The sequence below is a fragment of the Phascolarctos cinereus genome, unplaced genomic scaffold (genome assembly GCF_003287225.1).
Source record: "Phascolarctos cinereus isolate Bilbo 61053 unplaced genomic scaffold, phaCin_HiC Scaffold_5;HRSCAF=322, whole genome shotgun sequence".
NCBI lineage: Eukaryota > Metazoa > Chordata > Mammalia > Diprotodontia > Phascolarctidae > Phascolarctos > Phascolarctos cinereus.
Genome location: NW_027555958.1, coordinates 378,712,793 through 378,738,438, shown reverse-complemented (window position 1 = coordinate 378,738,438; position 25,646 = coordinate 378,712,793). Strand labels below are relative to the sequence as shown.

The window sequence follows — 25,646 nt, the reverse complement described above, 5'->3', positions numbered from 1 at the left end:
CACACACACACACACACACACACACACACAATCATGCCTGGATTCAGGAAGAAAACAGAAGAGCCAAGCTAGTGGCCAGTCCCAACAGCTTATAGGAATCTGGTTGGTTGGACAGGCTTTTCTATACTTTGCCTTCTCTTTTTCTCTGTACAGGTCATTCCCCTGGAGTCTCCTACGATTCAGGATGGCTGCTGTAAAGTACCTTAGAAATCATCTCATCTTGCCCCCTAACCCAGCTGTGATAACCAGATACTCCCTCCCATGCCTTGGCTCCAAGACACCTGAGGTCACCTAGCCCAACCCCTGTATTTTGCAGATGAGGAGTGATTTGAAGGTCACACAAGTCCTAAGTATCAAGGTGGAACATGAACCCACATTGTTTGACTGCAGAGCCAGGCTTTCCCCACCATGACATCCTGCCTCCCTAGGAGATATCAGCCAATTGGCCCAAAAGACCGCCATCTGTCTTTTATACCAGATAATTTAAGGAGAGGGAAGCATAAATGACTGGGGGAATCAGGAAAGACATCTTCGCTCTAAGTTAGGGCAGTTGATCAAGGCTGGGAGGTAGCTTTGGGGGAAGGGCCCCAAAAGTGTTCCTTCCTCTCTCTTCTACCACCCTCTCTCCACCACAGGCAAGTAGCGCCCCAGAGATCTAGAAAGAATTCAAAATGAGGACGCTAGGTTTGATGTGTCCCTAAGACGGGTGAGGGGACCTAAATTTCAGTATGATTTCAAGATCCTGTCACGGAATCATAGGACCATATCTCTAGAGTTGAAAAGGACCTTAGAGGTCATCTAGTGAAACCCTCTCATTTTACAGATAAGGAAAACAAGGCACAGGGAAGTGCCTAGATTCCATAGGTAGTGAGTGAAAGAGGTAGGATTTGAACCCTGGTCCTCTGACTCTTTGCACTGTTACATGCTGCATCCTTATATTCTCTTCTCATTGTCCTTCACTTCTACGGTGACCACTCTCTGATTTGGCCCAAAAAACTTACTATTTGTTTCTTCCACACATGTTGCCTTTTCTGGCCTTGGCTATCCCCCTGACCTATACAAAACCTCACCCTCCTCCATAGTTCTAAACCATGTCCCTTAAATCCTCCAGTCTTGGCTCCAATTGAATCGAACAGATTAATGAAATGGCTGCTATCTGGAAAGCACATAGTAGGTACTAGAAATAACAAAGAAGAAGAAAAAGAAACAGTCTCTGCCTTCCAGGAACATATATTCCATTGGAGGGAAACCACATGGACAGGGTAAGTAAATACCAGATAATTTAAGGAGAGGGAAGCACAAATGATTGGGGGAATCAGGAAAAACTTCCTTTAGGAAGTAATCCCTGAGTTAAACCTTGAAGGAAGCAAAGAATTCTAAGGGATAAGATAAATGAGGGGAATATATTATAGGCATGGAAGACGGTCTGGGCAAAGGCAAAGAAGTTGAATGTGGAATATTTATCTAGTGGGCCAGCTTTGCTGGAACGAGGAGTTTGTGAAAGGGACTCATCTGTATTGTCTACAAAGGTATGTGGAGCCATATCACGGAAGGCTATAGTAGTCTGTCTTTTATTTAAGATAATTTTTATTTTATTTAAGAAGATTTTTCAGCAGACGAGTGCCAAGGTCAAACCTCACCTTGGGAATATTAATTTGGAAACTATATGGTGGACAGATTAGAGGAAAGGGAAGAAGGAAGAAGAGTGACCAGTTAAGATTCTCTTCTAACAGTCTTAGTGAAAGGTGATGAGAGTATTAACTAGAATCATAGCACCGTGAGTGAAAAGAAAAGGGATAGCTGTTAAAGGAGACTTGATAAAACTTGGCAACCGATGAGGGTAAGGGAGGAAGTAGCATTGCGGATGTCTCTAAAGTTGTGAACCTGGTTAACCAGAAGGATTGACAGGGCCTTCACCATTAACGGGAAAATCTGGAGGAGGGCTGGTGAAGGAGGGAAAGAGAACAAGGTCCACTTTAGATACACTAAATCTGAGACACTTATGGGACATCCAGGTAAAGATTCTGTCCAGAAGGCAACTGGTGCTGTGGACCTGAAGTTCTAGAAAGAGATTAGGACCAGATACATAGAGCTAAGGGTAATCTGGAAAGGGATGGTAACAGACACTAAGAGAGAGAGATAATCTGTTGTTGTTCACCATTTGTTTTCAAAGAGGAAAGTGATGTCTTGATTTGCACATGAACTGGATGTAAGTGTGGCAGAGCTGCACAAAGTTGTCATCCTTACTCTTTCTTCCAGGGTCACTGAAGTCCAGTGGCAGGACAAAAGACAAGATGACTGGTGATAGCCTGGAATGCAGTGGATGACCTTGGCATCTTTGATGTCTGATCAAGCTCTAAACACTCCACAGCACATGCTTCAGCTGCCTTCATGGCCACTGAAACAAATTGTTCTCATCTGCCCATTCTGCTGGGGACATGCTTGGGGTAAACATCCCCCTCAACTCACCAATGGGTTACCTTCAACCTGGTTTAGTTGTTGAGACAGTTTATTTATTTATTTTTTTGTTTTGGCTTGGTTTGTTTTTTGCTGGGCAATGGGGTTAAGTGACTTGCCCAGGGTCACACAGCTAGTAAGCAGCAAGGGTCTGAGGCTGAATTTGAACTCATGTTCTCCTGAGCTCCAGGGCTGGTGTTCTATCCTAGCTGCCCCTTTGAGATAGTTTTACCAGGGTGTGGCCACTGTGCGTGCTACAGCTTCTTGGAGCCACAGGTGAAAATTGGGTGAAGGTGGATAACAAAAGTAGATGAGAGTCCTTAAAAGGGCTCAGCAAGCTCTCCCCCCAGAGGCGCTAGAACTCCTGAACACTCCACACAGAGAACCTAGATAAAGAAGAGAAGGAACCCTAGAACAGAGCGACACTTAAGGGATTTGAGATAGATAATGATTCAGCAAATGAGACTGAGGATAGTCCAGAAAGGTAGATGAAAACCAGGAGAGGAATGTCACCAAAGTAAAGGGAAGAGAAGATGGCTGGTAGTATCAAGAGCTTCAGAAAGGTCAAGAAGCAGAAGAGCCAGGAAAAGACCATTGAGTTTAGTAATTGAGGCATGTTTTTTTAAGCAGGGAGAGAGAAAGGAAAGAGGAGAGAGAAAGGAAAGGGGAGAGAAATGAAAGAGGAGAAAGAAAAGGGGAGAGAAAGGAAGGTGAGAGAAGAAGGAAAAGAAGGGAAGGAGAGCAGAAGAAAGGAAGAAAGGGCAGGAGGGAAGAAGGAAACATTTATTAAGTGCCTATTATGTGCTATGAACTTAACAAATATTAAACCATGTGATCCTCACAACAACACTGGGAGGTAGGTACTATTATGATCTCCATTTTACAGCTAAGGAAACTGAGGCAGACAAAGATTAAGTGACTTTCCTAGGGTCACACTCTTAAGTTTTTGAGGTCAAATTTGAACTCAAATCTTCCTGACTCTAGGCGCAGCGCTCTATCCACTGTGCCATCTAGCTTCTTGAGGTAAAGAAGTGAGTGGAAGGTGAGGAAATGAAGGCAACAAATAGAGATGATTCTAGGAGTTTTGATATCACAGGGAGGAGAGATATACTGTATGGAATAGAGGATGAATACCAGGACCATGGCACGATCCCCCAAAACAGTGCCAGAAGTCCTACAGCTCAGAGTAAGCTGAGAACTATAAAGAGGGTTTTTAAAAAATCTCTAAGGGACGCTAGGTGGCAGAGTGGATAAAGCTTCAGCCTTGGAGTCAGGAGGACCTGAATTCAAATGTGACCTCCGGCACTTAACACTTACTGTGTGACCCTGGGCAACTCACTTAACCCTGACTGCCTCACCAAAAAGCTAAAAACAAACAAACAAAAAACAAAACAATAATAACAATAACAAAACCCTATTGAGGGAAAGAGGAGAATGAAAGGGAAGGAGCATTGCTTGGAGCAGATGGACCTGACCAGGCCAAAAAGAATGAGCTCCTCTGTCCTTATTCTGCTTCTGTTTTCTCTGTCAAGGAGAATGACTTTTGGACTAGAAAAGCCAGAAAAAACAAAAACATGGTTAACAGAGAGTTGATAGTGAGATAAATGAGTAAACAGAGCAAGAGAGGCCTTGGCCGTCTGGGAGCAATTCTAGCCACCTGGCCCAAGTGAACTCTAACCTCAGGTACTGAAAACAGTGGTGGCTGTGATGGCTGAGTCACTACCAGTAATATCTGGAAAACAGTGGAGAATAGGAGGGAGGAAAAGGCCCACTGCTGGCCACCCAGCGGGGCTTTGATTCCCGGGGACCTTGTAGAATGGGTCATTAAAGAGACGGTAAGGGACCGTCTAGAAAGGAAGTCGTGATTACAAAGGACTGGCATGGATTCGGAGCGAACTGTCATATAAGGCTCAGCTAGCACTTGGTGCAATGCTCAGCACATCATAGGTGCATAATAAATGTTTGTTGATTGACTGATCTCATTTTCTTTTTTTTCACAGGGCCACTAAGCTGGTAGATTAGCGAATGCTGAAGCTAGAGTTTACTTAATTTTTAGAAAAGCATCTGATAAAGAATCTCATACTATTCTTATGGAAAACATGAAGAGTTAGGAGATAATACAGGTGGGCAGATGCTGAACTGGTTGAATGACTACTCAAGGGATATCATTAATGCAGCTAGGTGGCACAGTGGATAGAGTACTGGGCCTGGAGTCTGAAAGACCTGAGTTCAAATCCGACCTCAGACACTAACTAGTTATGTGATCCTGGGCAAGTCACTTGCCCCTGTTTGCCTCAGTTTCCTCATCTGTAAAATGAGCAGGAGATGGTAATGGCAAACCACTATAGTATCTTTGCCAAGAAAACCCCAAACTGGGTCATGAAGAGTTGGACACAACTGAAAACAACTGAACAGGTCAGCTTGGCAGGAGGTCTGCAATAGAGCGAGCCAGGAATTTGTGCTTGACCCTGTGCTATTTTAAAATAACTTGGAAAATGACACAGCCAGTATACTCCTTTGCAAATGACAAAAAGCCAGAAGGATAGTTAACACTAGATGACAGAGTAAGAATTCAAAAGATCTCGTCAGGATAGTTCATTGGGCTGACTCTTACAAGATGGAAGTCAATAGAAATAAATGTAAAAATAACTTACACTGGGGTTCAAGAAATCAACTTCCTAAGTAAAGGCTAGAGAAGACATGGCAGTTTATTTTTCAAAGATCTGGGGATTTGGTGGACTTCAGCTTCAATGAGTCAGCAGCGTAATATGGAAGTAAAAAAAAAGGCAACTAGTGTGATCTTGGCTTATATCAGGAGAAGCATAACTTTTAGGAACTCAGAGGTGATCATCATTCTTCTGTATGTCTTACTTAGATCAAACCCAGCTTATTACATGAGGAAGCTGATGGCATGGTGGGTAGAGCTCTAGGTCTGAAATCAGGAAGATCTGAATTCAAATCCAGCCTCAGATACTTCATGGCTGTGTGTGGACCTAAGCAAGTCACTAAACTTCTATTTGCCTTAGTTTTCTCAACTATAAGTGAGGAAAATAATATTACCTATTTCACAGGGCTGTTGTGAAGATCAAATGAGACATTTACTTAAAAAAATGCTTAGCCCAGTATAGGCACCATATAAATTCTTGTTCCCTTCTTTTCCCCTTATTATATTCAACTCTGGGTGTTTCAGTTTAAGTTGGACATTGATAAAATGAAGAGTGTCCTGAATAGGGTAACGAGGATGATGAAAGGTCTTGAATCCTTATCATTTGTAGATTGGTTGAAAGAACTAAGGATGTTTCATCTGGAGAAGAGAAGACTGGGGGTTGGGGAGTGGTAAGAAGGCAGGGCTTATAACAGTTTTTGAGTATTTGAAAGACTGTTTGTTACATGAAAGAGGGATTAGGGTTGTTCTGTGTGGCCCTGGAAGGCAAAACCGGAAGCAACGGGAAAAAGCTCCAAAGGGACAAATTTGGGTTTGACATCAGGAAAAAACTCCCAACAGAGCTGTCCAAAAATTACAATGGGCTGACTTAGGAGGCAGTGGGTCTTCCATCAGTGAGAGTCTTAAAACAGAGGCTGGAGGAGCCATTGTCAGGTATATTATTATGGGGAATTTCTTCGGGGAGATGTGCCAGACCTGGGCATGTATATGGCTGGCATGGAAGGAGGCAGTCAATAAAGAGAGATGGAAGATGACAGAAAGAAAGGAAATGACTGAAGAGGTAGAAGCTCCAGGAGGAAACAAGAGAGAGAAGATGGCACTTATAGGAAGAATAAAGGAGCTGGTCTTGGAAAAGAGAAAGGACATCTCTTCTTCAGTGACTGAGGCAAAGGAGGAGAGAATGGGGCATGATATACAGGACAGGCAGGGGGAAAGCTGGAGCTTATGGCAGATGGTGAGGTTCTCTGCCAAGAGAGGAGAGGAGAAATGGTATATTTGTCAAGGCATGATAGCTGATGGTTTTGCAGTGAGGTGTAAGAAGGATTCAAAAGTAGAAGATAATGAATTGAACTGGTCAACTCAGGTCAACACTACGAAGGGGTCCAAGTGAGTCCAGAGCAGAATTGATGGATGGAGGTATGGGGGAAGAGGGAGAGTGGAGGGATTAGGGCTCAAAATGAGAGTGAAGGGTAGGTTTCGGTGAAATTAGACAGAAGGAGAGATAGGATAGGAGATTACAATCAGCAAAAGGAATTTCATGGAGGTAGGATAGTTTGGGGTGATGGTGAGATTCAAGATACAACCATCCCAGGGAGAAGATAAAGGGAAAGGAAGATGTAGGTCAAGGGAGTTAAGTAAATTGATGAACCAGAAAATCAGGACATTTGAAGTTTTATATATATATATGTGTGTGTGTGTGTATATATGTGTGTGTGTGTGTGTGTGTATGTGTGTGTATATAAAATATATATATATATATATATATATATATATATATATATAAAATATATATTGTATATAAGGAAGTCTCCAAATATAAGGGTAAGGATTACAGCGGAAAGGAAGACTGAGTCAAATACTGATTTCCTTGAGAATGTAGAGTGTGTGGTTTGTGTGTGTGTGTGTGTGTGTGTGTGTGTGTGTGTATGCATGCACACTCACATATATACAGTCTCTCTTGATGCAATGCAAGTTTCTTCAGAGCACAGACTCTGCACCTCTGGGGTGTAACACTGAAATAGTGAGTGCTTAATAAAAGCTCGCTTGCTTGCTTGATTGATTGGAGGGAGAATGGGTCAGGGAGATGACTACAATGAGGCCCTGGATATAGGATGATAGAGACAAATGGAATGAACCTTAAAAGAAGAGAGGCTGCTAAGTAATGGTGGCCAAGGGACAGCTGGAAAGTGGTACCAAGGAGTATGCTGCTGCCTCTTCGTCTTGGCCCACCGTATAAAGAGATGTGATGGAACACGCACCTCCTACTAGACAGGGATACAGGGCCTTTTGCAACGTCAAGTGATCATGACACCAATAGATGTAAAGACACAAAGAGATCTAAGAAGAAGGAGTGAAGGTTCAAAGGGAATTATAGCTAGTGAAGGGGTAGGGCTGAAGTGGATAAGGATGAGAGCATGGTGAGAGGTAGCTAGAGGCATCTCTCTTGGCACAGGGAAGTAGAAGAAGGAGATGGAAGTGTATCCATAAGATAGGGTAAGATGTATGATGGTTATCACAGTGCTTGCCTTCTCAATGGGTGTGGGAGGGGCTGGAGGGAAGGAGAAAATTTGCAACTCAAAATATAAGAAACAAGGATGTTAAAAAAAATCAATAGCAAATAAAAACAAATAAGATTGGCTAAGTTCCCTCCCACATTACCTTTCACTTGCTAGGTATATATCTTGCATGTATCTGGTTATTTACATGTTGTCTCTCCTATTAGAATACACATTGCTTAAAGGCAGAGACTGTCTTTGCTTTTTTTGTGTGTCCCCAATGCTCATTACCTGGAACACAGTAAGGGCTTAATAAATGCTTGTTGATTGACTGAGCATAGTGAGACTGTTAGAGCAATGAAGCCAATTTCCATGGCTCATCATTACAAACACTAGGGAGCTGGAAGGCTAATGGGCAGATCTGGCCAGATCCATGAATACCTGTAATAGACTGTCCTCATTCAGTGACAAGCCTAGAGGCATATCAAGATGATATCTCACTTGTGAAACAAACACTTAGCTCAGGGTCTCCAAGTCCCCAGATGGGTAGGGCTTATCATGGCCTAGGGGAGGCACCCTGAGGGCATCCTTTGGCACCAGCCCTCCACTGCCCCCAGCTCCCTGAGGCTGAAGATCTCTTATGGTACAGAGGGCTCAAATTCAGGCAAATGACAACTGTAGTGACCAAGTCCCCAGGGGCTGAACTCAATTTTTTCTTGGAGACAGCTCTGTAGCCTGTAGACTCATCTCAAGATGGTGAGTGATGAGGCACACTTTAAAGACTGCCCTCCCCCCCCAACATGAAACAAGCAGTCTGCTCCTTCAGAAAGCCTTCCGTAACCAGCTGGACCAAAAACCAGATACAATTCACTCTGGTACACTGAAAACTTGCAGCTCATTGTTTCACTGTCTCTATATGTGCCTTGGGTGAGTGTCCTCTGTCCCCCATTGTACCGGTAGCTCCTTGAGGACAGGAATTGAGCCTCTCTCCTCAGAACAGGGAGGGAGAGGGGCTAGGGCTTTGCATAGGACTACTCTGGACATGGGATAAATGACAGGGCAATAGCTCTGGTCCAAGACATTTTTATATCTCCATCCCTCCCTGTGAGATTGTTTACAGGGAGCTTTTAACTTTCATTGTAACAATGTACCTTGATTTAGCACAAAATAAAGACCCAGATGCCAGCAGAGATACACTTTATGGCACAAAATGTCATACTGAGAAAGCAGTTCCTAGTTGTGCACCCCCCTCCCCCCATTTAGTGCTACACCCTAGGTGGCTGCCTTTCTTACCCACCCTTAGTTCTGGTTCTGACAGACTCTCTGTTGGTTGGCTGCTCACTTACCTGCAAACTCATTGAAGTGATTGCCAATGTCAAAGGCTTGGTAGTTGTAGCCGGCATATTCATAGTCTATGAATCTGACATGACCTGTAAAGGGGGCAATACAGGAGTAATAAGGCTCAGGAAGGGGCAGGGAGATCTTTAAAAAATCCTGAGTGGGTGTTGCTACCCAGCCTGGGCCCCAACCGGGGTGGGTGGTGGGGGCCATAGTCTTTACACACTGATTCAACTCTTGCCCTGTCCTCTAGCTCCCCTTCCCCTCCACTGGCCCTTTTAGCAAGTGCTCCAGGCCCATTTCTCCCTTTCTCTCTCAATCCAGAAGTCCCTTCCTTCACATGAAAATATCCAGTCAGAAGACCTGGGTTCCAATCCTGCCCCGATGCTCACTACCTATGTAACCTTGGGCAAATTACTGACTTCCCTATGCCTTTGTTTCCTCATCTATAAAAGGAAAGGGTTAAATTTGATTACCTCTGATGTTCCTTCCAGCCCTAGATTTACGATTCTATGATCCCCTTAGCATTCCCCACTTTAAAAAAAAAAGCACTCAGCATGACTAAGATTAAAATTAATCTCCATCCTTACAGGGGAGGTCTGAAAGTGTTATGTTAGGAGGCAGGGGAATGGATAAGATGACCTCAAAATTAGAGCATTTCAGGATCAGAAGGGACCTCAAGAGACATCTAGTCCAACCATTTTTTTAAAAAATGTGTTTATTTATATTTAGTTTTCAACATTCACTTCCATAAGATTTTGAGTTTCAAATTTTCTCCCCATCCCTCCCCAACCCCCACCCAAAGACAGCATGCAATTTGATATAAGTTGTACATATACATTCATATTAAAGCTATTTTCACATTAGTCATGTTCCAACCCATATCCTTTGTGGACTAAGAGGGAAGGGGAGGGAAAAGTGGAGAGTAAGAAAGGAAGGGGGAGTAGAAGAATGGGAGAGAAAGGGATAGGGGAGAAGGATGACAGTAGGTAGGGGAAAGGGACAAGAGGGGAAAGGGGAGAGGAGAGGGAAATGGAGAGGAAGACAATGTGTCAGGACCTGGAATGGAAGGAGACAGAGACAGCATGCTTTCCTAAAAATGGCTAGACCACCAGGCTGAGAGCTCTCGCTGTCATTTCTGTGGTAGGCCAAACTTACCTAATATCCTTGCTACCAAACCACCTCTGCCTCCTTCCAATGATCCTCCCCCCCCAAAAAAAAAAAAACAACAGGACTGAGAGATGCCCACCTTTCTTTTCATTATAGATGATGTTCTTGCAAAGCAGGTCATTATGGCAAAATACTACGGGAGAATCCAGCTGGGAAAGGTGCTCCTTCAACCAGGCCATTTCCTGCTCAAGGACCTCCACACTGGGTATGCTCTGAGAAAGGCTAATTCAATAGGATGTGAGGTCAGGTATGAGGGAGGATTAGGAGAATAGTGGAATGGATGGAAATTGCACTAAACTGAGTCCCAAGAGACCTGAGCTCTTGTCCCATCCCTGCCAGTCATCAGCTGTATGTCTTTGGGCAAGTCACTTCACTTTTCTGGGCCTCAGTTTCCTGATCTGTAAAATAGGAGTAATAATGACTCCCCTGCCTACCTCACTGGGCTATAATGAGGATCAAATGAGATAATAAAAAGGAAAATATTTTGGGTTATCATAAAGGGTTCTATACAGCAAAGGTATTATATTATGTGAAGGAGGACAGGCAATTAGATCTGCTGCAAAAGAATTAGAAATGAAAGGGCAAGCCTTCAAAACTCAAACCGAGAACAGAATGACTACAGTGACAAGGTGGAAAAGAAAAAGGATTTCTGAAGACATTAAGAAGAAAAATCTCTAAGAGACAGGGGATGTCTCTCTCTCTCTCTCTCTCTCTCTCTCTCTCTCTCTCTCTCTCTCTCTCTCTCTCTCTCTCTCTCTCTCTCTCTCTCTCTCTCTGTCTCCCTTAATGGCTCAATCTAGATGCCAACTCCTTCATGAAGCCTTCCATCTTCCTCCCAGATGAAAGTTTTTTCTCTCACCTCAAATTTTCCTACAGCTTTTTGGGTTTCTCTTTTGCCAGATCATGTATACTTTTCTGTGCATTCACCATATTTCTTCCAAGTAGGATATAAAAGCTCCTTGAGGACAGAGACGCCAGCATATTTTATCTTTTTTTTATCCCCAGTGCCTATTCACAGTGTCTTGCAGATAGGTCATTAATAAAAGTTTGCTCAATTGAGTTTAATTTGTTGAATATTCAATCGTGCTAGAGTTGAAAGGGACCTTAGATGTCATCTAATCCAACTGCCTTATTTTACAGATAACAGAGACCCAAACATCCTTGAATACTTCTTGGGATACAAGGACAATGATGCCAGTTAGGTTCCCTTGGGTTTAATGGATGTGATGGGGCACTTTCAGAATAACCTAGAACAGTTCCTTCCTGTTTGCCTAAGATCATTTGGAGATTGGGTTGGGTTTAAATGGGCTTGGTTGTCTGGACTCTGGATCCTAGAAAGGCACATTGGTTTGTGTACAGTGTAAAACCAAATATTTGGCGCAGTCCCAGTAAAGTTCAGAGTGAACCAATCAGTGAAGGGGAGGAGGCTTGGGTAAGTGTGACTAAATTTGGTCTTTCTTTGATTCATAGATCTATTTATTTGTGTTTTCTTTTCCAAGGCAATTGAGCAGAAAAAGAAAGGAAGGGAGGATCTAGAGACCTGATCTTCTGGACTCCTTCTAGAGTACAATGACCTCTTGAGGATGGCATATGCCCAAGAGGCCAAGCCACTGGACCAAATATCCAGGGATATCAGGTCATTATTGCTCCCTGCCCCGCCCCCCAGCCCTGGGCACATGGCTTCTAGAACATGGAACAATAGATTTATTATAGAAGGCCTTTGGGACCACAGGGTCTATAGCCCTCCACCCACACCCACACCCCAATGGGCCCCCCCCCACATACTTGGTGGAAGGAGGATGGAAGGAAGAAACTGAAGCTATGTAAGAGCTGGCCCTGTCTCTTCTCTGGTCAGCATTCGGAAACACTGGCTCAAGTGCCTATCATCTTCCATCTTGACCTTCTCACATCTATTTGAGGGTTGTAGGATTGGCAACTTTAGTATCCATCACCACCACAATAATATACTGAGTGGAAAAGTATTACTCTTGCAGCCAGGGGGAGGATTGAGAAGGGCAGAAGAGGAAAAAAAGGCACTACAAAAGGTGATAAAGCTCTTGGCACTCCCCCTGCACAAGGAACTGGCGATATTCCAAGGGGAACCTCAAGGTCACGAGAACTGTTGTCACCTTTGAACCCAAGTAAGCTGCAGAGGAGAGAGGCCTCTGTTCCTACAATGGATGGATTCTCCCCTCTGGATGAGCTGATGCCTGGATATATACATCCTGCCAAAAGCCGAACTTCATAGCATTCCCAGGCTGGAGCCTCCCCCTGAATTCTTAAGTTTTTGTTAACAGAATCACTATTCTTCCCAGTCACCATGGTTCAAAAATTCAAGTTAAATTACCTTCTCTTTGCCCTCCCCACCCCCATAAACTAGTAGCTACATTGTGTTTATTCTAGCTCGGAGATGTTTCTGAAATTAGTCCCTTCCTGCCCATGTCCACTGTCACCTCTCTAGTTCAAATCTACTTACTGGCTGTCTGCCTGGCCCTCCCCTCTGCCCTTGTCTTTATCTCCCCTGTATCATAGTTATTTGTGTACTTGTCCCCCTCCCCCCATCAACTCTTCAAGAGGGCGGCCTATATCATTTTCTACCTCTCTATTTTACAGGGCATCCAGCTAAATGCCTTAATCATAGAAGAAACTTAATTAATGTTTGTTGAATTGAACTGAGCTCAGACTTTTGATATCTGTTCTCTTCTGAGCTATTAAATAGCCTCTTGGATAGTTTTCCTGCCTCAGTGTCTCATTCATTCCAATCTGTCCCACACACCAAGGCCAAATTAGTCTTCCTACATCACCACTTTGATCAGGTAACTCTCTTGCTCACAGCGTTCCTCACTGCATCCAGAATAAAATTCAAGCTCCTTATTGTATTTTAACCTCCCTGGATGGCGTTCTAAAATTTCAGGGGCAGCCTAAAGGGTGGACTAAATGATCTCCAAGTTCTGTCTCAATATTGACATTCTATGGTTCCAAGAAGAAAAGCTCTTTGCAAATGTTTAAGCATTACTTTGAACATCTGTTATCATCATTTTTCTTCTTCCTTTCTGGTCATTGGGGGGAAGGGGGAAAGGGCTTCAGAACCCCATTAACAGGATGAAAGGCATTTGAAATAGAAGACATACAAGGACAAGAGAAGACAGAGAGGCTAGCATTGTTCCAACAGTGACACTTCAAGGCCACCCAACACTAAATGTCCCTAAATAAGTGCTTGTTAATGATTAAGTGGGATGATCTGGATAAAGTCACCCCTGGTTAGAGGCTGGAAGAAAGTCACAGTGGGAATGGCATTCATGATTCTTTCTTTAACTCGCATAATCCTTTCTCCCCTATCTCTCTCTTGTCACTTTCGGCCAAAGAGCCTGAGCTCACACTGATTGGACAGGGAGCTATCTATGAGAAGTAATGGAGTACAGTGGGGGGGAAAGAGCTGGACCTAGATAGACTGATTTGATAGAACTGATTCAGAATGCAGCCACCATCACTTACAAGCTATGTGACCATGGGCTATCGAGATATTTCACCTCTTTGGTCTTCTGTTTCCTCATCTGTAAAATGGAGATAATAACATTTGTACTACCTAATTCACAGAGTAGTTGTACGGAAAGTGCCTTGTAATCCTTAAGTATGTAAACGTGGAAAGAGATAAAAGAGGAGGCTGTTGTCTTGGAGGAAAAGGGAGCCCCCTTTCATCCTTTCTCTGCATGTGGTGGGGAGGCAAGGATGAAGAGAACAAGGTTTGGGGGGAATTAGTAGAAGCCTCAGGGTTATGGATTAGGGAAAATTAGGGAAGGATTTAAAGAGCTGAAGGACCCTCAAGAAGGGGTGGGATATGGCAGATGGACAATAGCATTTCCTTCCCTAGAGAGGGGAAAGGAGAAGAGAGTTAGTTATCTGTCTGAGATGGGTAGGGTCTAGAACCTGGAGGTGGGATGGATGATCAACCTGTGTAGGTAGACAAGTTCTAAAAGGAAAGGGAATAGACTTTGCTGGCTGCAGCATCCCAATCCTGCTTCATCCCCACTCTACTGTCATAGGCTCTTATCCAAGTGATCAGTGGAGGGAAAAGCCCATCAGGAGATCTGGGTTCAATCACCGACTCTTTGTGTAAGGGACCTTGGACAAGTCCCTTAACCAAATTCTCTTGACCTCTGTTTCCTCTTGCATAAAAGAGATCCCTTTGCTGACCTTCTCAATGCTGCTCAGAAGGTATGAGGCCAGATAGCATTTCACCAGACGGAGTGAAAGACCTTGGAACAGAAAAGTTTTCTAGAAATCAAAAAAAAGATTAGGCTGTCTGTCCATCAATAGCCTTGCCATGAACTTGGTCTCTCTGACCAGCTCACCCCGAGCAAAAGATAAACAAAGAGCCTCTGAATTCAAAGGAGACATGTGCGAGATAGCTTGAAGTGAGAGTTCGCCCCTCATTTCTGAGGCTTTACTACCTCATGACCTGAGGCAAATCACTTAACGCTCTGGGCCTCAGGTCCCTGCCAGCTCTGGATCTATGGTCCTAGGATATCTTTCTTTTGGGATTTAGGCTCTAATTTCCCAAGTCCACCCAGGGTAAAGAGTCTAAGCCAGACCTAATCTGGGTAGAGTAGGACAGGGGTTCCTGACTGCAGCTCCTTTCTTTACCTGGAGTTGAAAGAATCCTTGACAAGAGTGAAATATCTGTACATTTTGGACCACAGGCCAGGTTTGGGCAGACAGCCGTTGGCATGGATGGCGTGGATTTTTGCCATTTCCCAGGCAATCAGCCTATGGTAAAGCACAAATACAAGGGTCACCATGGAGGTCGTTCACACTCTGATACCCCCATGCCACTCCTCCCCCTCCCACCCCATTGCCTTCTGAACCAGAAAGAGAAAAGGGTTAGGGAGGACCACCCACTTGCTATTTGGAACAGGAAGACCCTGGACTTTTGCAAGACAGAAGAATAAAACGGAACCTTCAGGCTTGAAGTTCCCATTCCATTTCCAAAACTGGAACCAGGAAAAAGGAAGAAATCTTTAGATGCACAATGTAATGGCAATCTAAGTGACCTTTGAGGGCCTCAAGTTTTTTCAGCTGTAAAATGAAGGAGTTGGATTGAATAATCTCTAAGGTCCCTTCCAGCTCTAACTAGGACTTGACGGGCCAGGACCTTCAGGGCAGTCATTTTTTTTTCATTCAGTAACTCTTTCCTACTCAGTCCTTCTACCTGTCACCATCCTTTCCTCACCATCTCACATGGATTCATTGCAGCCAGGATGGCATACCAGAAAACCATCGGATTTGGACTCGTAAAAACAGAGTTTAAATTACTCATATGTCATCTTAAGGTTTGCAAAATTTGTTTCTCATGACAACCCTGGGAGGTTGGTGGCTTAATCATCATTAACGCCATTTTACATATAAGAAAATTAATTTCAGCAAGGCTAAATGACTTACTTGCCCAATGCCATATAGCAGGAAGTTGAGTAGTACAGTGGATAGATCACCAGGCCTGGAGTCAGGAAGACCAGACTTCAAAACCAGCCTCAGACACTAGCTTCATGACAAGTCTCTTATCCTCTGCCTCTGTTTCCTAATTTGTAAAATGGGCTACACCTACATCTCAGGGTTGTTGTAAAAATCAAATGAGATAATATTTGTAAAGCACTTAGCAATAGTTCCTGGCATATAGTAAGCACTTATTGTTATTATTATTATTATTATTGTGGCATAGTAAAAGGAGTGCTGGACTTAGGGATCAGAAGACCTGGAACCAAGTCCCAGGTCACATATTTAGTAGCTATGTGCCCCCTGTGTCACTTTATCTCTCTGGGTCTCAGTTTCCTCATCTGTGAAATAGTGATAATAGTCATTGGTGGGCACTGCCTATGTGGTCAGGACCCAAACACAACAAGACTGCCTGGTACAGTATGAGCACTAGATCTGAAGGCAAGAGTCTTGGGTTTGAGCCTTAGTTCTTCATCTGTACATAATAATTTAATAATAATAATAATAATAATAATAATATAATAATAATAAGCCACATATTTGCCCACGGGCTTGAGGTGAGAATCTGATGAGATAATTTGATGAGATCTGATGCAAAGTTATATGTGTGTACACACTTACATAAATATGAGTAATGCTTTGTAGGCACTACATAAATGTGAAATATTATTATAATGACTCTCCGTCCAGCCTCACATAAGAAGAGAACAGGCAGTAAGTGGGGGACGGGAAGGAGAAGCAGGAGAGGGGACTTGGCATAGGGGGAATATTCCTTTTGCCCAGCCTCCTCAGGGCTATCCACACACATGCTTCATTCCAAGGAGGGATACCAGGCAGGAAGTGCCCGCCTCTTATCAGGCTGGCCAAGGCAGGGAGGTAGGCCCAAGACAGCCTCTCTGCGGCCAACGGGAGTTGATGTTGGCATCAGGGCGCCAAGGACACACAACAAGCCCACGTTCTTATTTCGAGCTCTATTGTGGATGCGGTCCAAGGTCCTGGGAGGGAGAGGGCTGCAGGGAACAGAAGAAGAAGGGAAAACTGAGCTGGGAAGAGCCAGAGGGGAGTGGGGAGGGGGGAAGATTTCCTACCCTAAACCCTGGGACCCTCCAGGGTTAGGATCCCTTTGGGTACCACCATGCTCTGGGGCCCATCCTCCTCTTATCATTTCACTCCCCCCACACCCCCACCCCTCAAGCCTCCAACATTCTGCCTCTCTGCCTTTGCCTGTTGCTTGGATAATAATCACGGGCTGAGCACAATAAAGGCATTTGCTGTTTGAAACCTTGTTACCATGTTGTTCTCTTGCGCCCCCCCCCACACTCTGCGCCTGGCTCCAGGAAGGGGCAGAGCTGACGGTGCCCCCCCAGAGGCAAAAGGGCAACCCTGGGCATTCTGAGGGGGACACCACCTCCTCTGCTGCCCCCTCCTCCACCCAGCATCTCCCTGTGTACAGTAGAAAAGGTGGGGGTAGGAGGGGTGGCCGTGGAGGGGTGAAGAAATCAAGGCCAGCTTCAGAGGTTGAGCAGGAGGGCCCCAGGGTGGGAGGAGAAGAGCTGGGCCAGGACTCCTCTCCCACCGGGCCAGAGAACAGACCTGAAAACACAGCTCTTCCCCATCTCCCTTCCCAGAGGAAGATTCTACACAGAGCGTTTACTTGAATATCAATAGAGCTCTTGTCTGGAATAGCAATGAGGATGACATCTACACTCAGCATTTTTGGAGCTGGAAAGCCTGGGCAGGCAGAGAAAGAGGTCTCCCCAGGTGACCAGCGCTTCCTGGGGCCATCCTCATTCTTCTCTCGCCTCTGGGCAGGTGGATGCACCCTGCCCAGACAGGTGTCTCTGGGGAAAGATCCTGGAAGGAGGAGGCCTGACTAGCACTAGCCTGCCCATCCTCGTGTAATTTTCTGCCTCTCTCAAAGAAGAAAGTTCTTTCTGCTAGCTAACCTAAATCCCTTCTCTAGCCTTCCTGACAACTGTAATCTCTCCCATCAGGGATGACAGATAGCAATTGTCTTCCCAGGTGGGGGTGGGAGTGGTAGGTTTCTGCAATGCTTGACTTCCTGATGCAGAGCTGGGAGGGATGCTAGGAAAAGGCTCCAGGCAGCTTTCTACCACCCTCCTCCCCAGCCCCAGCATAACTGAGCAGGGCTGGGGCACGAACGAGGGCCAGGTTCAGGAACTGCTCTACTCCCTGTTCCCATCTGCCAGTCAGACCCTCCTGTTCTTAGCCCTCAATTTTAAGGCAGGGGTGGGGGTGAAGAGGTAAAAGCAATTTTCACTGCCTCCCTCGTGGGTGGTTTTCTAAAGAAATTCTTTGCACACATTTGCAATTCTCCAGTGCCCTAAGATCGATCAGTTACCCTCACAGAGGTGTCCTCCCCAAAGCAGAGGGTAGAAAAGCCCCTTCTGTGGCTGTTGTGTTTTTTTTCAGTTCACCCAGTTGATTGGCAGAGAGAGACTTGCACAGGTGTGTGTCCTGGTCTGTAAACCTTGTTCCCCCATCGTCCCAATCCTCCTTCACACCCAGGAGGCCCCAGGAGCTCCCAGGAGCGGAGTGACAATCAGAATTCAGAGACTGAAGGAAGCTTAGAGATTAACACCTTCATTTTACTAAGGAAACTGAGAGCCAGAGAGGGAAAGGGCCTGCCCCACCTGAGGCAAGACAGTGGAAGGAAGGACTTGACATGGTGGGAATAATAAGGAGGTGAGGTGCAAAGTTGGAATTAGAACCCAGATTCTAAAGCCACTAGACGGTACTTCCTCTTAGCAATATCTGATGGCTTATCTAAGTATTCTCCTCTTCTCACCAGCTCTTTGAGTGAGGGTCAGCTGAGTGTGCATTGGGGAGAACTTGGGTTCTTCCTTTGCTACTTTTCCCAGATTGGCCTTTAGCACTGGGTTCAATGGAATAGTGGGGAGGAGCTTGCTTAAGAGCATCTCCAAGCCCCCTTTTTAGAGAAGCCCTGGCCCAGTAGTAGCTCTCACATCTGGGCTTGAAATAATTAAGTACAGGCATCTGGGTTTTGTGGAAGAAAGCCCAGCTCCCAGAATCCCCAGGCCCAGGGACCTGGAGGGAAGGCCAGCTTGGAATGAATTGTATCACCCTTCACAGGTGGAGCTCACCTGAAGTACATACCAGTTCTAGCATGGGTCCCAATTTCTGTACATACCCTAAACTAGTGGCAAGGGGAAAAGCAGGGAGAGAAACCCCAAGCACTCTAGGGATTTGGATATAGTGCCTCACGCATAGCGGGTACTATAAATAAAATAGCTCCTGAATGAGTGAGCCATTTCTAAGGTTTTAGAGGGATGTGGGTAAGTCTAGAGGTTGGGATGCAGCCTTCCTTCCCTGGAACTCTTTGCCCTTTGCAGTGACTCAAACGAAATATACCCAAGAAACCAGGGTTCTTTTGTCAATTTCTACCTCATTCTCCTCTCCTCTCCTCCATATCCCTGAACCTGCCCTGTTAGCCAAGAAGTCGGCAAGAGCATACAACTCCAGTGGCCTAAGATGAGACCAGACAGAAGTGTATTATAAATAGACAATCTCTGAGCCCAGTGGTTCCCCACCACCAATAAAAATTGTACCCAACCTCTCCCTGGACTCCCAAGCCCACCTCACCTGAAGAGCCGGGGTTCGAGGATATGCTCGGGCCCCAAAGCCATGCCTGGGAGAAACTCATAGCACAAGCCATTTTGGAAGGTACAATAGAGTTTGGGTGCACAGCCATGGGCCCGAAGGAGCTGGAAGTTCCTGACCTCATTCTCCCGGTCCACCAGAAGCTCTGTCCGCTCCCCATAGACACGGACCAGCACTGCGTCCCTCATGTCATCTTCCACAAAGCAGGCCACCAGCTTGTTGGTGATCCCATCAGTGAAGCGCTATACGATTAAGGAAAGGGGGGAGGAGAACTGAGGGGGATGGGAGGAGAAGGGCTGCTGGATTTCCCAGCCCCATCATCCCCACTCAGAGTTCCATTGGAGTCACTGTTAATTTGTGTGCTAATGGGAATAGAGTCTACATTGACAATGCTATTTCAAATTTTCCAAAAGCTCCAGGATTTGGTCAGTATGGGTATTCCCCCCAATTGATATGAACTATATATCCTTTCCCTGCCTTAGTAGTTGTTGAATTGTTTGGTTTTTTTGAGGTGCTGTGGCCAAAATGATCCATCCCCTAGTGGTCAGCCTTTTTTTCCATTGAGCCTCTATTGGCTTAGCTGGGACAGCCCTCAGACAATAGACATGGTCCACGATGGGGCTCATACTTGGAAGCCTTCGCAGCTTAGGAGGATCTGCCACAGCTTGTTTCCTGCTATCATAGCCTTTGAGAACCCAGAGTCACCTTCAGGCCAGGATGAGGGATCAGACTTTTGGGAAGACTAATCAATACAGTTCTCCCAGATATTCCAAAAAATCCAACGAGTATTTCCTTTTCATCAGTGGCTTCTCCACTTTTCCCCAACCCAATCAGTGTCTCTCTGCTTTTTCTTCTAGTGCCTAAGCTGTGCCAGGTGACTATGACTGAGCCTATAAAAATGGCAGACTGACCACTTCATCTTCAGTGCTGGTTGATTCTTCTTCACAGTGTGGGCCTCGGGATGGAGAGAGTTTTTGGGTTCTGTAGAGGTTAGGCCCTTATTCTTCTCCCTTATTCCCAACTGAATTTCTTCCTTCAATTTAGCTCAAATACAAACAGGGCTGGCAGAGGGAGCAAAGCAGGAGCTCCTTCAGACAGAGGCCTCTCTCAGCTAGGGCTAAAAGAATGCTAGCCTTGGACTCTGAAGTTTTGTGTTCAAATCCCAGCCCTGACCCTTACTCACTATATGATATTAACCTGAGTGTGTCACTTTCCTCATCTGTAAAATGGAGAAAATAATATTTATACTACCTACCTCGTAGGGCTGATGGAAGGAATCACAGGGTCACTCTTAAAGTGCTATAGAATACTATTATTACCCTTTACTCAGCTGGCTGTCTGAGGCAGGGAACAATGTCATCAGAATATCAATGAGACACCTGCACGTTGCCTTATGTGGAGAGAAGGCAATTATTCCCAAGGTTGCACAGATGGCCTAGAGGGATTGATCTCACCAAGATTATGAAGGGGGAAGTAAGACACACAGAGTAGCACAGAATTTAGGTACTTCATTGAATAAAAGTATTTAGAGTTAGAAGAAACCTAAGAGATTGTGGCAACTTACTGATTTTGCAGAAGAGGAAACTGAGTCTCAGAGACATTATTGGCCTAAGACCACATAGTTAGTTATTGGTAGAGTCAGGGCTAGAAGAACCCAACCAGGTCTCCTAACTCTGAGATCACTGCTCTTTCTGCTATGTGTACATTGCCCATTTCCTCTGAATGAGCCCTCCCTAGCACACATCAAATATGCAGGCACACACAAAAGTTCTCCCTATTTTGGAATGTCACTTTCCATAGTCCACCATGGACCTTCATAGCAGCTTCCAATCTTTGGTTAATATTCCAACATAACTAGTGTCCTGCAATCCTAGAAACAAGTCAGAGGGTCTCAGCCTTTAATATTCCTACTGGGAAGATTGGACAGTCTCCTCTTAACAAGCAGGTCCTGAAGTAGAATAGGGTATGTACATTCAGGTGATGCCCTTTCCTTGAGAAAAAGATACACCAGCTAAAGAGTAAGTCTGGATCTACTTGGGTAGAAGTCATTATATGCTCTACTGGGGGCTATGGCTGACTCCTGTCCCCACCTTCCACTCCTTGGTCCAGTGTACTGCCATTCTTATGAAACAAGGTAGAGGGGCTCAGCCTTTAACATTCCTCTTGGGGAAGACTGGATGTTCTCCTCTCAATGAACAGGCCCTGAGGTGGAATGAGGTGTGTGCACACAGGTGATGCCTTTTTCTGGAGAGAAGATGTGTCAGCTGGAGAATCAGTTTGGCTCTACTTGGGTAAGAGGCATCCTATGCTGTCTTGGGGGCTCCTCCCTTCACCTTCCACTCCTCTCCTTGTATGTGACTTTGCCTACAAGTCAGAAGGTTGGTGAAGCCAACCTAATCTTGGGGAGACTGTGTTTCTTGCCCAGAGAGGTATAGCTAGGAATCTCTACTGCTGGTTTCTGAGAGTACCCAGTTAAGACAAGGCAAGAACCCCAAAATATGGTCTTTGGATGGAAAAGACTATGGGTTTGGGGAGTGCAATTGGGGTTCCCAGAAAAAGTTATCCCTCTATACCCGGTATATGTCAGGCACACCAGATACGATGGAGCAAGGGTGGCATCCCCAGGCGGTAGAACCCTCTCCTACAGAGCATGGCAGAAACAAGCAAGAGGGGGCGTGGTGTGTGTGTGTGCATGTGTGTGTCTGCGCGTGTGTGTTCGTGTGTGTGTGTGTGTGTGTGTGTGTGTGTGTGTGTGTGTGTGTGTGTGTGTGTGTGTGTGAGAGAGAGAGAGAGAGAGAGAGAGAGAGAGAGAGAAGAGAGAGAGAGAGAGAGAGAGAGAGAGATCGGGGAGTCCCATCCACTGAAGATGGAGTAAACCCTGTATTTCCTTGCCCACCCCCAACCAAATTGGAAAAAAAAAATCAACCACCTCCCACCCCATGCCTCCTGCAGAGAAGCTCTCGAGTAGCTCCGACACACACGCAGTAGCATAGCAGCATCCCCGCCTCCTCTCCTGATCAGCCCCCAGTCCCCTCTCCAGCCTCCTCATACCCAGAAACGTGTTGATTCTCCCTCCCCGGGCAGTCCTGGGGTGGGGGGTGTGTGGAAGAAAGGGGTTAGGGGGACTCCCTCCTCCCCCGCCCCGCTCGGATCCGCTCTACCTCTCCACCGCCAAGCCTGCACCTTCCCTCGCCCGCGTACCTTGGTCTTAACTTGCTCGGGCTTCCAGTGCGGGCGCAGCTCCTGAATGAGCCGGAGGGCTCCGGGAAGGATGTGATTTTGGTCCACTGCAGTATTGAAGTACTGGACCGCAGATACCCTCCGGGGGCCTGGCAGCTCCCGGCTGGCCCCGCTGGCCCCCGACTGCGCCGCTGTCTTCTCCTCCATGCCCCATGTGCACTGTGGGCAAGATCTTTGCCTCTTCAGGTAAAATAGGGAGCCGGGCAGAGGAGGAGAAGGGCGAACAGCCATTCCCAGCAGCCCCACCCCCTCGGAGCCCGAGAGCGAACGCTAGCCCTTGTGGGGGGGGCCAGCGAGGGAGTGGGAGTGGTAGAGGAGGAGCCAGGAGAAGTCCATGACTCACGACCGAGCTCCCCCTGAGCAATCTCCTTTTTCCCAGCCGGACAACTGGGAGCGGGGGACTGGAACACTCTGTCCGGGTGGGATTGTGACATCACGAGCCGGAGGCATGGGCCGGGGACCAGGGGCCGAGGCCAGGGGGAGGGAAGCCGAGGAAGCGCCCGCCCCCGCTGCCAGAAGAAAGCTGCCGTGATGGTGGATGGTCTCACTGTGTTTGCAGCCAGCTTCCAGCAGCAGCAGAAACCTGGAGCTCGGGATGGAGGAATGAGTCCCCCTCCCCCGGCTCTCCATACGCCCCCCGGGAAGGCTGGTCAGGTTGGGGGAGGGGCATGCACTGTCCGGCCTTCTCCGTCCCACCCCCCCGCTCCACCTCCTCTCCCCTCTCTCGGCCCCTCCCCCGCGGGGGGTCCCCTGATTCCAAGAATTCTCCGGCCTTGCCTGGACTCCCATCCTTTGGCCCTGCGTGGGGGGGAGTTACTTCTCTGCTTGGGGAGGAGTGGTCCTGATTCCCTCCGTGTAAATGCTGGGCAGCTTCAGCATCTAGCTGCCAGGGCCCGGGTAATAGAACGAAGCCAGGAGACTCTCCTGAACCAGGGCCGGAGAATGAGCTTCCGGCTGACAGTCAGGTCAGCTTAACCTTACCCTGCATATTTCTCCCCTAGAGTGAGTCCCTTCCCTAGAGGAAACTCCGCTCTGAACGTCTTGAACCCAATAAGAGTGCCATCCCCCTTGACTTTAGACACCGTCCTATCCTTTTTCTAGCCCACCTGGCGGAATCATCGCACGTCCACAGCCGTGCCCAAAGCTTCCTGCCTTAGAGAGAAGCCCTAGGCACTTCACAATCTTGTTAAAATGATGGGGAGTTGGGGGGAGGGGGGGAAGGAATTTTTAAAAACAAACAAAAAACCCCATTACAAAACAGAAAACCCTAGCTCAAGCTTTGCAGCCACCAGAGATGGAGGGACAGGGGGCATTTCACTTTCTACTTGGAGAGTGACTGTGATCTGGAGTTAATCTCACTAATCACTTCCTGGGAGGGGAGTGTGCCAATCTCACTTGGAGTGAAGCTGGCTGTGGCGGACCTTGGAGATGGTCTGCTCCTCTGGGGCCCGGGAGCTCCGGAGCTAAGCAGTGGAAGCGCTCGCTGTTTAGCAGTTATCTTCACTGACCTGACTGTCCTCCCCAAAACCACCTGATGACTGACAAGGCGTGAAGCTACAGTGGGAGGGGGAGAAGGTGGCAACTTGTACACCCTCTGTTGATCCCAAGCTGTGGCCAGTGTTGGTCTTTGTTCAAGAAGCTTTCCACTGGGGTTTTAGCTCATTTTAACCAATTTAAATCTAATCCAAATCTCCAGCCCTGACCTTTGCTCTAAACCTGCAGTCCTGAATGTGCAAGTGCCTTCAGGACATGTCGGCCTCCACCTCCCACTAGCACCTCGATTCAGTTCAGCCATTCAATAAACATTTATGAGATGCCTTACTATATGCTAGGCACTGGGGAAAAAAAACAAAGACGAAAAGGAAACAATCCTTACCCTCAAAGAGTTTACATTCTATCGGGAGAATGGGATACAGCAGGGATAATTAAGTAACTACAGGATAATTCCAACTCAAATCCAAAGTGGATCCAAAGTGGACCATAGTGTTATCCTTTCTGCCCCTCCCCCAAAGCTGTTTGTCCTTCTGACTTTATTATTTCTACTTGAAAGGTTGTGATTATTTTCTACTGGTCTTTCTTCCTCTCACTTCCAAGATCCTCTTCAAATTAATCTCATTTTTTCTATTCCTACTGCCACCATCCAAGTACAACTAATATAGGACTTCATTAATGGCCATGTAATCTTCCCACTTCCACCATTCTCTAGTCTCATCTGTCCTTCATAGGACTGAAAGAATAATCTTTTTTGTTGTTGTTCGTAGATGTGATCATGTTATTCCTCTGCTCAAAAATCTGTAATGATTTAATGATATATAATAATTAAAAGAGATTTTATTTATATCTTTTGTCTTTATGTCACCTAGATTTCCTTCTGTATCCCATCCCTCAACTCAACAGAGAGCTATCCTATATAATAAATAATTTCTAAAAAGATAAATAAAATGAGCAAAATCAACTTCCCAGCTCTAAAAAGGAAGGAATTATGTGGAGGATGTTTTTTCGTATTTCTTCTTTTGGGTCAAGCTTGTTCTTTATAATTTCTTAAAATTAATTTTCTTTTTAAAAATATATTTTGTTGATGTCTTTTTTATATCACCAGAATTTCTCCCAGTATCCTTCCTCCTTTCCCTCTCAGGGAGGCATCTTATATAACAAATAATATTTAGAGATTTTCAAAAAAAAATTCAAACACCTTTGTTGGGCATAAGTACCTACAAACTGGTGTCAACCGAACCTTCCAGACTTGCCCCCTAAACTACCATTATCCCACTTCTGTCCTTTTGCTCAGACTTCCTTTATGCCTGAAAAGCCCACTCCATTCTCCCCCTTCCCCTCCGGTAAAGCTGTGACTAGGAAGTCTGTTACTTCACAGAGTACTTAGTTTTGAATCTTAATTACATCATGTAATGTTTTTTATTGTAGTTGTCTTGTGTTTGGGTCTGATTCCCCTATTAGGCTAAATGCTTGATGAGGGGAGGAATATTATCTTTTCTAAACTTTCTATCACCTCCAGTGCCCAGCACAGTTCTTTGAACAAGTGCTTAATGAAAGTTTACCGAATGACTGTTAAATGAATTTTAAAAATTATTGAGCATCTCCTATGTTTGATATCCCTCTTTCAGTTTGGGCCCTGATGGCCCCATTCCCTG

General features: G+C 45.8%; 1 protein-coding gene across 1 annotated transcript in view; it reads right to left on the bottom strand.

Annotated features, from left to right (window-relative positions):
* ETNK2 (ethanolamine kinase 2) overlaps positions 1-23,061 on the bottom strand; it is a 31,249-nt gene extending 8,188 nt beyond the window's left edge. The window contains exons 1-5 of the mRNA XM_021003059.2: positions 22,459-23,061; positions 19,240-19,499; positions 14,770-14,892; positions 10,205-10,347; positions 8,964-9,047 (exon numbers count right to left, since the gene is read on the bottom strand). Coding sequence (XP_020858718.1) covers positions 8,964-9,047; positions 10,205-10,347; positions 14,770-14,892; positions 19,240-19,499; positions 22,459-22,728 — 880 coding nt within the window. The 5' untranslated portion in view covers positions 22,729-23,061. The remainder of the gene's footprint in view (positions 1-8,963; positions 9,048-10,204; positions 10,348-14,769; positions 14,893-19,239; positions 19,500-22,458) is intronic.
* Positions 23,062-25,646: the final 2,585 nt, after the last annotated feature.